The 13,882-nt window shown below is 41.8% G+C and overlaps 1 protein-coding gene across 1 annotated transcript in view; it reads left to right on the forward strand.

Moving 5' to 3' along the window:
- Positions 1 to 13,882, forward strand: part of NEK10 (NIMA related kinase 10) — a 271,988-nt gene that overhangs the window by 240,816 nt on the left and 17,290 nt on the right. Inside the window, exons 32-33 of the mRNA XM_044678880.1 lie at positions 7,344 to 7,465; positions 11,140 to 11,250. Of these exons, the coding sequence (XP_044534815.1) occupies positions 7,344 to 7,465; positions 11,140 to 11,250 (233 nt within the window). The remainder of the gene's footprint in view (positions 1 to 7,343; positions 7,466 to 11,139; positions 11,251 to 13,882) is intronic.

The raw sequence follows: 13,882 nt of genomic DNA on the forward strand, positions 1-13,882 counted from the left end.
GAGAAAAAGTGGGGGAGAAAGAGAGGGAGAGAAAGAGGGATGGAGAAAGGGAGGGAGGGAGAAACAGAGACAGAGACAGAGGGGGGAGTAGGGGAAAGAGAGGGAGGAAGAGACGGGGTGGGGAAGGGAGAGGGAGGGAGAGAAAGACAGAGACAGAGACGGAGAGAGAGAGAGAGACAGAGAGATCCCATCAGCCTTATTTAGAAGTGGCTACCTTGAAACTAGAGCTACCTAGAAATAGTATTTGCAGTAGCTTACAAAATACTAAATTGGTCAAGGCAACATTTATATACAAGGATGTGCTAGAGGCACCCTCCCCATTTCCCCCCCTCTTTCCGGCTGACTCTAGAGACCGGATCATTATATTTTCAGTGTAGTCATTGACGCCCCTGGAAATAGGCAAATACTATAAATTTGAGCTTGATTTATTGTTTTGTTGATTGTCTAGACTTAAGAAAGTGGTGGAGAAAACATTAATAATACTGACAAAAATAAAATGTGGGTCATGTCTCTCTCTCTCTCTCTCTCTTTTTCAGATAGTGAGCTGTTAAATATTTGCTAGGATACTTAGCATGTTGTTTAAATGGATAGGTTGGACTTGTAGAAAAAAACCTAAGTTCAAATCTCAGCTGTGACACTTAATAGAGTATGAACTTGGACAAATCACTTAACTACTTTGTAATCTAATTCCCTTTATTATAAAAACGGAGATAATACGTGGAATAACTCACACTAGGCAAAACACTCTGAACAAAGGATTTGGGGGCTTTTCTGTGACAGACCATTTGGCAGTCGTGAAGCCTATACTACCTTTTTGCAATAATGTTTTTTAAAGTATAAAAGGTTCAGAATTATAAAGAAAATCAAGCATATGGCAATCCATCAAGTATTTTTTAAAAGCTCATGGGAGGGGAACGGGTTAAAACCTCTGCTCTAAACCCTTAGGAGCTTTTTGTCTTTGTATCTCCAAGGTCTAGCACAATGCCTGACATTGAATAAAAATTTTCAGGGCAGCTGGGTGGCTCAGTGGATTGAGAACCAGGCCCAAAGATGGGAGGTCCTGGGTTCAAATCTGGATTCAGACACTTAGCTGTGCGACCCTGAGCAAGTCACTCAACCCCTGTTGCCTAAGCCCTTGCTGCTCTTCTGCTGTAGAACCAATACACAGTACTGATTCTAAGATGGAAGGTAAGGGTTTAAAAAGCCAAAAGAATAAAGGTTTTCTTATGAATAAATGTGAATTATTATCATCCTAATTTTTATTACTCAAAGGGTCCCAGCAGGCACACCAAGACTTTTGGGACACCCCTGTATAATACCTTTAATCAAAGGATGGTATAATTTGCCGTCAAATGATTGAATGTCAAGTCAATAAGCTTTTACTAAGAACTTACTGGGTAGCAAGCACTACGCTATACAAGGAAAATTAAAAATAGTCACGTGTGATAAATGATAATCACTTAGGATACATCATAATAATACCTAGGTGTTCCAGGCATCATTATACCCATTTTACAGATGAGGAACGAAGATACAGGGAAGCCAAGTGACTTATCCAGAGTCATACAGCCTGTGTTGGAGACAAGATTTTAACCCAAGTTTCATTTCAGATGATATCTCATCCAACTCCCACATTTTATAGATGAGGAAAATGGGGCCCAGAGAGGTTAATTGATTTGTCCATGGTCAAACAATAAGAGAGTATTTGAACCCAGCTCTCTCTGCAACACCCCAAATTTCTCCTGGCCCAGAATTCTTTGTACCGTATCATGCTCCCTCTCAAAACCTGCCTCCTTGTTTATCTCCAGACAGTTAAGTAATCTTGTTGCTTTATAAAAATCTTTTATAAATCTTTGACTAAAGGCTTCCTCCTGGCACAGAAGTCCCAGGTGCCCTTTGGGGGGCTCCCATCCTATTTCTCTGCCTTTGCTCTTCCCCAGGGGCCTAGGAACACCAATGTGAGGCGCTTTGCTCCAGCATTTAACTTACACAGTAAAAGCCAGGACACTTTTCTAAGCTCTCAGACAGGCAAGATGCCCTTCCTCCAGGGCCTGTGCAGATGGGCCTCTTTGGCTTCATGTTTTCTATTTCCTAACCTGTGCACATGAAGAATGTGAGCTCTGCGAGATCTAGGACTATTTCGCTTGTACTTGTCTCCTGAGGACAGTGTTGGGCATGTGGAGGTTCTCAGCTCTCCACCTTTCTTACACTTTATTCCCCAGCCCAGATCCAGAGACACTGGCCTCCTGTTTGTTCCACGGAGAGACACCCCATCTCCGACTCCAGGCATTTTCTCTGGCGGCCCCCCCATGCCTGGAATCCTTTTCTCTTTCAACTCCACTGACTTCCCTGATTTCTTCCTTCAAGTCCCAACTGCAACCTCTTAGCGGAACCTTCCCCAATTTCTCTTCATTCTCCTGCCTTCCCTGTTCCTTATTTCCTCTCTCTCCAGTGGACACTCACTTTCTGTAGATTTGTTGGCATGTTGTCTCCCCGGTTTGATTGTAAGCTCCTTAAGGGAAGGGACTGCCTTTTGCTTTGGTGAGTGTAACTGGCACTTAATATACCTTTATGGCTTGATTGAAAAGCATATTAGATTAAATGAGTGGATCTTAATTTCCTCCATCTCTGAGTTCCTGGATAGTGTGTTAGCTCGGGGGTCACTTCCCACCAGGTCCCCCCTGAATCCTTGTGGAGATCAGAAGCTGGGCTGCCAAGTACCTTCTCCCGTGGAAGTTGGTTACTTGATTTCAAAGGAAAAAGGTCTGCCCAAAGGGAGGGTCCAGCCAAAGGATATTCCTCTGACACTCTGGGGCAGTATGTTGCCTTTGAAGCTACTAGACTGGAACTCATTGGATAAAAAGGATGATGGTAGCTAGAATTTGCATTTGTCTTTAAGGTTGGCAAAGTATTTCATGTGTGTTATCTCATTGGATCCTCACAATATGTTGGGGTGGTAGCTGCTATTATTATTCCCATGTGATGGATGAGGAAACTGAGGATGATAAGGGTTATAAATGGCATGCCCAGGCTCACACAGCAAGTAAGATTTGAATTCAGATCTTCCTACCTCCAAATTCGGCATGTATTAAGTGACTAGAGCAGTGCTGGTGAACCTTTTAGAAACCAAGTGTCCAAACTGCACCCTCATGCCACGTGTGAGCCCCCTGCCTTACCCCAGAGAGGGGAGGGAGGAAGCACTCCCGTTGGGCTGCTGAGCAGAGGGGTGGGTGATGGGAGAAACGTCCTCAGGCTTGCATAGAGAGGGGGAACAGAGCATCCCCTCCAGCACACTCTGACATGCGTGCCATAGGCTCACCAACATGGTACTAGAGCCCAGGGCCCTAAGTCAAGAAGGCTTGAATTCAAATCTGACCTTACTTAACTGCAGCCATTAAAGCCATTGTCTCTCTTCCCCGTGAAATAGCCTCTAGGCTAGGGAAAATAGGGAGAGGACTGGGTGAGGAAAAAAATTGCTTCTGAGACTCGGGGTCCCAAAGCTGCATGGCTTTTTCCTCTTAGACTATCCAGAAAATTGAAAGTTCGAATTAATCCCTTCGTGGTCGCCAAATTGTAAAAAGGAAAATTTAGATATTTATAGACATATATTAAAATGTGTGGCCGCCAGGAATCAACAATTCAGGTTGATTCCGTAATTAAATCATATCAAAGTCAGCATCAGGTTGAGGAGTTTATTTACAATCTGGTAGGTAAAAAGTAGGAATAAAGAGAAAGGGAGAGGCTAGTCCAGGCCAAAGGCCAGGATGGAGAGAGAAGGTTAAAAGGCTAAATAAATAAAGCTGTAAGCCACAAGGCCCAACAGCCAGATAGGCAGAGTTTAGAATTGGCCCAGCTAGGCCAAGGAAGTCAGCCTAACTTACCCACGTGACAATATAGAGTGTAAGCTGTCTGTGGTCTCAGGAGATGCTTCTGCTCCCAGTTTGAGACGGCAACTGCCCCCACAGGAAGTTCACTAACTTACTTAAAGAGATAGTGTCTTTCATCACTTCCTGTGGTCCACCTCTAATTCAAATGGACAAATGGCAGGTTCTACATTAATTTGGACTGCCCAAAGGGCAGTCCCTTATTCTTGATTTGTTACTTATTGTCACGTGTGGGTAACTCGTCTCCCCTCCCCACTAAGGGAGGTTAGGGTGACATCATTAGCATGCCTAGGTTAAGTAGATTTTTGACTATTAATGGGCTCGAGCTAATTCTATTTACACAATATGAAAAAAATATAAAGGCTGCTATATTAATATAAATTAGTATTTTAATTAAAGCCATGTTGATAGATAAAGTTATTAGACCACGCGCTTATAAGAATTCAAAACCTTTGCTCCAGTCATTATTACCTCTTCCTCAGTCTGCTGGCCAAGAGACCACTCCCACCTAACCCAGGAGATTATAAACTCTTCTCTGCGTGGAGACGTAGGCGTCCCCACACCCAAAGAACCGGAACCGGAAACCCGTTGGACCACGGGAAATGTAGTTTGATAATGTCCATAGAAAATACATATATATATTTAAAGATGACATCTCCCAAATTTCACTTTTACAATGGGGGGAGGGGGGAACCTTTCCAAGAGCCACAGCCAGACCCAGCAGAACAAGGGAGCAGATTAGAAGGAGCCCCTCAAAAGCTGTCTGTCAGCAGACTAAGACTGCAGACATGGAAGGAAGGAAACAGCGGCTGTGGAAGTAGCAGGTTTGGTACCTTGAGAAGACAGACAAGCGGCCCAAAGCCCCAAGTCACTCCCGAGGCTGTTATAGCATTGAACTAGAAAGCCCTCCCCAGGGGGAGGAAGCTCCTTCTGCCAGCGGGCATCCATCCATGCCTTCTCTGCCACTTAGAATCTTGGAGAGTTAGGGAAAGGCCAAGCCCCCCGCTTAGGGTCCCCCAGTGTGTCCGAGGCAGATGCAAACCCAGATAGATCCTCCTGAAGGTGAGGCCAGCAGCCTGTCTTAGAGAGCAATTTAATACTTGGTGCATGGAATGATAATCTCAAGGCACCAAGAACACACAAAATGTTTGGTTACTCTTGGGAGGGAGGGCAGGAAAGGGTGTGATACATACTCAGAATTCCGAATCGAGAATGATAGACATCAACTAGAACTACACATATTCAAATGATTGAAATAAAAAGTTCGAGGGCTTAAAGAGGGCCACAAACCCAAATCCAGCACCCAGCCAGTGGTTTCAGCCTCTGGTCCTCAATTCAGGAAGCCCCAAATTCAAGTCCAGCCCCACTTACTAGCTGGGTGATCCTGTAGTTGCTGTTGTTCACTCACTGCAGTCATGTCCAATTCTTCACAGCCCCATTTGGGGTCTTCTTGGCAAAGATATCGGAGTGGGTTGCCATTTCCTTCTCCAGTTCATTTTATAGATGAGGAAATGGAACTCTCTGCCTCAGTTTCCTCACCTATAAAAGAGGAATAACAACAGTACCTCCCTCCCAGTGTTGTTGTGAGGATCGTAGGAGATAAAAATCTGTAAAGTGCTTATCACAGTGCCAGGCTGTGTAGGTAGGTGCTTAATAAGTGCTTATTCCATGAAACTTCACTTATCTGAAAACTTCACATATGCGTAATACTACTTTCCTGTACAAAATCTGATAAATAAGGCATTACTGTAGTGCAGCAATTAATTACCTTTGAGCCATATCAAGCATTCTTTTCTATTTCAAAAGTATTTCCATTAAATACAGATAGTGAATTCTAGTTTAAAATTAGTTTAACTTTATTTTAATGGAAATAACCTTAATAGCTACTTGAGCTCCTGATGACTATGCGGAGTAAAAATATGTTTCAAAATTTATATATAGTTTCCTTATGCCTGCCACGCTAATTCATATATAATAAAGAATTTTTATTATGGAGCTATTAGGTCTCTTTATCTGTTTTCCAAGTATTATTAAGGCAAAAGTAAAACTCTCATGAATACCTTCTTTTGGACTCTTAAGCTGCCGAGGGTTAACAAAGGATTCCTCACTCCTGGCAAGAGGAGATTCATTGCTCTAAGTTTTTTTTTTTTTTTAAACCCTTAACTTCCGTGTATTGGCTCCTTGGTGGAAGAGTGGTAAGGGTGGGCAATGGGGGTCAAGTGACCTGCCCAGGGTCACACAGCTGGGAAGTGTCTGAGGCTGGATTTGAACCTAGGACCTCCTGTCTCTAGGCCTGGCTCTCAATCCACTGAGCTACCCAGCTGCCCCTAAGTTTTTTGATTAAAAATATATTTCCAGAATAATTCCAAGTTTATAAAGGTGTCCATGGGAGGGAATGATATCCCTCTTGGGGACTTTAACCTACTGTGCTCCTCACCAAAGTAGTGTAGCTGCTTTTAAAGTAAGGCAGTGAAGCCAAGTCTGGAATTACAGTTCTGTATCCACTGTGGCTCTCATTGCCCAGATCAGAACCGAGCGGCATCTGTCCTTGATAACGCTCAATCTGTTCTGCTGGCGGATCCAAAGGAGAAGGGCCCAAACCAAATTCTTTTCCTGTAAGTCTTTCCAAACCTGAACTTTGGGAGACTTCGGCTGGGGCCGTTACTCAAAGTTGCAGGGACAGGATTCGATGGACAGCCGCAGATGAAACATACAAGGGAGATTTCTGGCTTTTGGCTGCTGGGGCCTTTTTGATGCAGTTTCCATGGAGACGGGTTGCTTGGCTCTGTGAAAATAATCTAAAAGCAACTATTTTAAAAGGCAGGATGTTAACATCCTTAGCCTGTCTTCACTGACTTGACATCTATTTTCGTCAAAACTAAACCGGTAATCTCAGAGCGGCAAGCTAAGAGTGGAGTTTGTGGATCATGTCACTTTGCTGGAAACCCATCTCTATGTTGGGAGTTTGCAAAATGGCCCACGTGAATTGTTTCTCCATTAGCACGGGGCCCTCCTAGGTGGCTGCTTAGGAAGGAGCTGTTGGGCCAAGGCAGGCACCTGATTTTGAAACAGGTCTGTCTGGGATTTTTGTCTTCCTAAATGTTCTTAAAATAACAATCCTTGGAATCTCCGAAGCATTTAAAACTGACCAGCCGTCTCCAAGAAAGCGACGGGCAGACAGCAATTCAGCCGAAGCTCATTTGTTTCACAACTACTGTTTTTCTAAGCAGGGGAATAAAAAAAAATAAAAGACCAGAAATCAAAACCAGATGCAACAAAATACCAGCATCAAGGAATCCTCCATCCTTCATGTGTTGTGTTTATGGAACTCTGGGACAGCCACGCTCCAAGGATAGTTGATCCAGGTTCAAGTGGTCAGGATTTTCCCAGGAAAGTGTCAAAGGGATCTGGGCTTGCCTCTGTGATTATTAATATTTTTTATCACTGACTTGGATAAAGGGATGGATGTTAAGTTCATCAAAACTGTAGATGACACGAAGTTGAGAGGGGCAACTAAAGCACTGGATAACGAGTCAGGTTCCAAAAGGATCTTGACAGGTGAGAGCATCGTGCTAAATCTAGTAAGGTCATATTCGATAGAGATAAATGTAAAGTCATATCTGGGTTCAAAAAGTCAACCTCATGACTCTCAGATGGCAGAGGTAAGGCTAGGGAATAGTTCTGAAGAAAATCTGGGAGTGTTACACAAAAAGTGAAGGAGATCTTCATCTCTGGCTGAGAGTTTCCAGGAGGAGGGAAGTGATCGTTTGACTGTATTCTGCCCTCATCGTATCTCATATGAACTATTGTGATCTGTTCTGGGAGCCATGGCTGAAGAAGTACTTCAGTAAATTGGATAGTGTCAAGAGGAAGGATGGGAAGAGGCTAGAGTCCATTCTGTTTAGCCTGGATAAGAGAAGATGTGAGGGAAAGTGAGAGCAAGGCTCAAGTATTTAAAGGGTTGTCATTTAGAGACAGGATCAGCATTGTTCTGCTTGATGAGTGGAATGGAGGGCAGCGACATGGCACAGTGGATACAGCGCTGGGCCTGGAGTCATAAAGACTCATCTTCATGGGTTCAAATCTGGCCTCAGAGACCTATTAGCTGCGTGACCCTGGGAAAGTCACTTAAGTTGGTCGCAGTTTCCTCATCTGTCAGATGAGCTGGAAAAGGAAATGACAAACCACTCTAGTATCTTTGCCAAGAAAACACCAGAGGAATCACAAAGAGACATACAAAAATGATACAAAAAAGTGGAATGGGCTGCCTTGAGTTCTGTCTCTTACTAGGTTTATTCCAGATGACTTACCTTCATGAATGTGTTGTACTAGATGATTACTCGGGTCCCTGCTTTCTCTCAAATTCTGTGATTCAGTGAAAATTACATCAGTGGGCTTCCACAAGTGGCACATTCATGCTTTAATTTATTTTACTAATAGTACTAATGAGTTTATGTTGATCCGTCCACACCCTGTGACCTGATTCCCTTTTGACCAATGACACTTGCAAAGCAGGCAAAAGTTAGAAAGTTGTGTAAGTCCTACAAATTGGAGTTAGTCTTAAAGTGCCCAATAAAGATGAATTATTTTGGACATAAGAGCAGGGCCACAGATAATCATGTAAACTGTAGGATGAGTTCTTAGTGTGCAATGTAAACACTTTTCTAGAAAATTTAAAGATGGGACATAGACCCTGTTGGTGGACTAGCCTGCTGGATTTGAAGTCAAGGAGGCCCGAGTTTGAATCTTGCCTCGGATCCTTCCTAAATGTGGATCCTTCAGCTCTGTCAGCCTCAATTTCTTCCTCTATAAATTGTGGACAATAATAGCACCTACTTCTGAGGACTGTTGTAAGGATCAAATTTGTCAAGTGTTTTGTAGGCCTTAAAGTGTTCCATAAAACACATATATAGTTATATACATATATAGATAGTTATATAACTATTATTATTCACCTTGACGAAACTGTGTTCCCTTATTGTCCAATGTATCCATCTTAACGGGACTGAATATTTGCTCGTTGAAGAAGTTGTTTATATTAAAAAGTTGTTTTCAGCCTCTTGTAAGTAAGTAAGAAGTGCAGACCTAAGTTAGTTTGAAGTTTCTCATTATAATTATATCCCAGAGTTCCAGGTTAATTTGAATTCATCACCTGATGACTGAAAGCCAGTATTGGAAATATCCCCTCTGGAAAGAGTGATAATGAGAAGGTGATTCCTAAGTTATACATACCTGAATTATGAATGTTCAGCACATAGAAAATGGCTGATTGTGCATGTTTCTCCCTCCTTATGCCTATCTCAAGACCATCTAAAGCAATTATCCAACTTGTTCTGAGTTGATGACAAATCTGATTTTTGGCATAAGGAATGGAGAGATCATGATGACTTTACGGGACAAGGCCTTCCCTGCCTCTGCCTTTCTTCTCCCTCATGTGTCAGGGGAGACACATCATAGTATTAAACCTTTTCTTCTGTCTTTTGTTAATCACAGCTCAACTCGTTCATTCCGACAAACATTTAGTGCATGTCTATAATGGATGAACAAAGGCTCTATTCTCAAGTAGTTTATAGTGCAATTCAAACAAGGACAAACGGGCAAAAATACAACACCATGAAGCAAGGGAAAGTGAGATTAGTGCAAAGTGGAGGCAAAATGCGGAGGAATTTGAGCAGCTTCTTGAATGCCAGGGTTACTATTCATCTTTATTTGGTAGGCAATGGGAAGCCACTGAAAGGCTTTTGGACAGAAGAATGACAACTTGCTATACGGTTCTACGGGTGGGTGGTTGAGAGGAAAGAGTTAAGAATGGCTGTGAGGGAACAAATCTGGGTGATTGGAAGGACAGTGACTGCCTCAACAAAAATAGGGAATTTAGGAGAGGAGACTCTTGGGAAACATCGAGGGAGGGGTAACAAGTTGTATTTCGGATATGGTGAGTGTTGGTTGTATGTGGGACATCCTGGTGGGGAGGAGATTCATGATATGGGCAAGAGAGAGACTGTGGCTATGGAGGCTATATTTATGCAGATATTTATATATTTATATTTAGTATTTAATTTAATATATTTAAATATATACACACATACATGTCTTTATTTATTTATATGTTTTAATGTGTTTTTATTATATCCATAACATTTACATATATATGCTTATATACATATGTATTTATACCCATAAGCATGCTATATATCTATATACAATGCATATATATTTGCTTATACCCATAGGTATATGTTACATGTGCCATACATGTATGTATATGTGTTTGTGTGGCATATATACATAAGTGAACATGTGTGTGAAATTGCCTAGCTCTTACCACTCTTCTGCCTTAGAACCAATACACAGTATTTTGGAAGGTAAGAGTTTAAAAAAAACCAAACAAATATTAAGCCCTCTGCTAGATGCTGGGGTACAAGAACTGAAATTAAAAAAAAAGTCTGCTTTCAAGAATCTTCTATTCCATTGGGACAGCAGTATATACATATAGAAATATATACAAAATGAATTCAAAGTAATTTTTTTGTGGGGGAAGACACCAGGATCATTTAAGGCTTTGGGTGAGGAGTGGCAGTTGAGCTGAGCTTTGAAGGAAGTTAGGGATTCTAAGAGGTGGAAGTGAGATGGAAGCCCATCCCAAGAATGGGGACCAGTTTGGTTCAAAGGCGTGGAGATAAGAGATGGGATGTGGTATTTGAGGAATAGCAAGTTGGACCATAACAAATGGCAAAATAGTATTACTACAGAAGAAACATTAGAGGCAAATAAAACCAGTCTTTTGAAATAAAGTGATTCCCAAAATGGGCGCCACCGCCCCCTGGTGGGTGCTGCAGTGATGGCCACAGGTGCATTTATCTTTCCTATTAATTGCTATTAAAATTTTTTTTTAAATTAATTTCCAGGGGGCTAAGTCATATTTTTTTCTGGAAAGGGGGCAGCAGGCCAAAAAAGTTTGGGAACCACTGAAATATAGAAACTATTTTACGTATATAAATCTATATAGGCACTCTTTATTATATAGTTGCAGTACATAGGCAGTATACACACATATAATATAGTATGTAGAAAAGATATAGGACTAGCCTCTTTCAAACAATTACAGAATGAGCACATATTCTAGAATTCCATTCAAATTCCATTTCTAATGGGGTAAGATATCATGACGCAGGCTTTCCATCCCAAGGCGCTCCAAGGCTGCTCTGCGGGGGTCTCAATTAGGTCATGATGGTTGTTTTCTCATTTCTTGCAGCTCCCTCCAGCTTTGCACCACAATTTGAAAAGAAGGGTTATTGAGAGATTCAAGAAATCCCTCTTCAGCCAGCAGAGCAATCCTTGTAACTTGAAATCTGAAATTAAAAAGGTACAGTTTTCTATATATAGTAGTAACTCATTTGGTGTTGCCTCCAGTGCATGAGGAGGGACCCGTTCCCTTTCCCATATCGCCATCATTGATTTCTCTATGCCGGGCTCAGGGGTACCTTTTATGCTCGAGGTGCCGAATGAGGGAAAGCAATACTTTAAAGTCTCTCCTTGATTTCTCTAGCTGTCTTTCTGGGAAGACATTATCATATTCCTTGAAGACTAGGGTGATGAAGAAAAGCTGATAAAGAGTTAAAGAGTTATGTAAATATAATTTTGTAAACCTTACCCTTTTATCTGATAATGTTCAGATACTTCAAGGCTAGGCTAGGACTCAAGAGACCAAGCCCCGGGGCCACATTCCTTGATTTTGTGACCATGAACAAGTCCGTTCCCATCTCTGAAGCGCAGTACTCTCATACCTCAAATGAGGGGTTGCTGTTGACCTTTGGGATTCTTTCCTACTCTGAGATCGTTTGTGGGTAGACTGTCTTTTTGTCTTACAGATGGGGGGAAGCCCCACAGAAAAGCACAGCTGAGACCAGAACCACTTTATTTCAGGGATGAAGATTTCTTTTCTAAGGCACCATTTTGGGTGCAGTCAGTGAGGAAGATTCTCAGAAAGTCCAAGACACAGTAGTGTAGGACGTCTATTCTGAGAAGGAGTAATAATCATGATGACAATAAATAATAAAAACAAGCATAACAATATAGATAATATTCATAGAAAACATGAAGGTTTACAAGGTGCAGTGGATAGTGTCAGGCCTGGAGTCAGGAAGATTCATCTTCATGAATCTGACCTCAGACACTAATTGTGACCCTGGGCAAGTCACTTAACCCTATTTGCCTCAGTTTCCTTATATGTCAAATGAACTGGAGAAGAAAATGGCAAACTATTCTAGGACCTTCGCCAAGAAGACCCTGACTGTGGGGTCACAAAAGAGTTGAACGTGACTAAAATGACTGATCCATAACAGCAAGGTTTGCAAAGCCTTTACATACATTATCTCAGTTGATCTTCACAACAACCCCGTGAGTTATTATTAAATTATTATCCCCGTTGTACAGATGAAGACACTAAAGCAAAGAGAACTGGACTGATTTGCTCTGGGTCCTAGAACTAGAACTAGTAAGTATCTGAGATAGGATTCAAGATCAGGTCTTTCCACCTCTGAGGATGCAGCACTCTCTCCATCCTGTCCCATTCGAGTTGGTTATTTTCGTGATAATGGCCAATCTAGAGTGCTTTGGAACGGACATCGTATCCCTGTGAGGTTGATTTTGCAGTTTGTGGTATCTCCATTTTACGGCTGAGAAAACTAAGGCTCATCAAGGTTAAGGCTCAAAGACTATTCAGAGCTTTTGAGTCTTATCGGTTTAGTCACAGGCTCCCAACTTTATCAGTTAATTTTTTGTGACAAAGTTTCTTGTTCCCCATCACAAACCCAATGGGTAAGTGCATTACTACTCTTTACTGGGGAAAATATGCTAGACTCTTTGATAAAAAACAAAAACAAAAACAAAAAAAAAAAACAGAAACAATGTTTTTTGTCTTTGTCTTGCTTCACTTGTGCCCATAAAAAAGTGGGGGGGGGGTATAAAAATCTAGGCAGCTACAGAAAAACAAAACATAAAACCTTCTTCATCTGAGATCAGAGAGCTCCTGCCTCTTTCACAGGCTGGATTGGCAAGTAGGGCATAGCAACAGCCACAGGAGATCAAAACAGAAGTGAAGGAGTTTCTAGCTATTTGCTTTATGATATTTACATGCTGCAGTAGGAAGACACACCAAACAGATTTCAAACAGTCAGAAGCCCAGAACTCCTGAGGAAAGCTTGTATTTTGCTAAAATCTCATCATTATTAAAATGATATACAGCGAAATCTAAGACTTACAGAATAACGCGAATCCTGGTTTTATGGCATGAAAGGCACCACGGCTCCCAGTCTTGCTAAGAGCCAGATTGGGACAGCAATTCTCTAGACCTCCAGAATTTTCCACCACTTAAAAATCCACATAAACTCTCCTGTTATCTTGGTTGAGTTTCCTGGTTCATATGCCATTAATTAAATACTAACTTCCTCTTCTCTGCTGATGTTCTAGGTGGCCAAGAAACCTAGACAGCTTTCCTTTGGGAATCTTTCTTTCTAGCAGCTTTTCGGGTTCCCCCTCTGCCACAGAGTAGGATCCTATTCTCTGATCCCATTAATCCTGAAACTAAAGAAAAGTGAGATAACGTGAGAGGGTCCCAATAGGGACCCAATTGTGTATATTTTGCATTGTTATAAAGCAGATGGGGGCAATTAGTTGAGAGCCGGGTCTAGAGACAGGAGGGTCCTGGGTTCACATCTGGTCTCAAACAACTTCCTAACTGGGTGACCCTGGACAAGTCACTTAACCCCAATTGCCTAGCCCTTAATACTTTTCTGCCTTGGAACCAACATACAGTATTGATTCTAAGATGGAAGGTAAGGGTGTTTTTTTTTTTTTTAAAGAAACAAGGAAATTTGAGCTAAAATCTCAGGAATTCGGTTGGGTATCCTTTGGAAAGTGTTTTGAGGAAAGGGCCCGGATAACCCAAAGCATCCACCACATGGTATATAATATTCTATGTCAAAAATATAAATGGA

Source organism: Gracilinanus agilis, chromosome 5 (genome assembly GCF_016433145.1).
Source record: "Gracilinanus agilis isolate LMUSP501 chromosome 5, AgileGrace, whole genome shotgun sequence".
In the NCBI taxonomy this organism is placed as follows: domain Eukaryota; kingdom Metazoa; phylum Chordata; class Mammalia; order Didelphimorphia; family Didelphidae; genus Gracilinanus; species Gracilinanus agilis.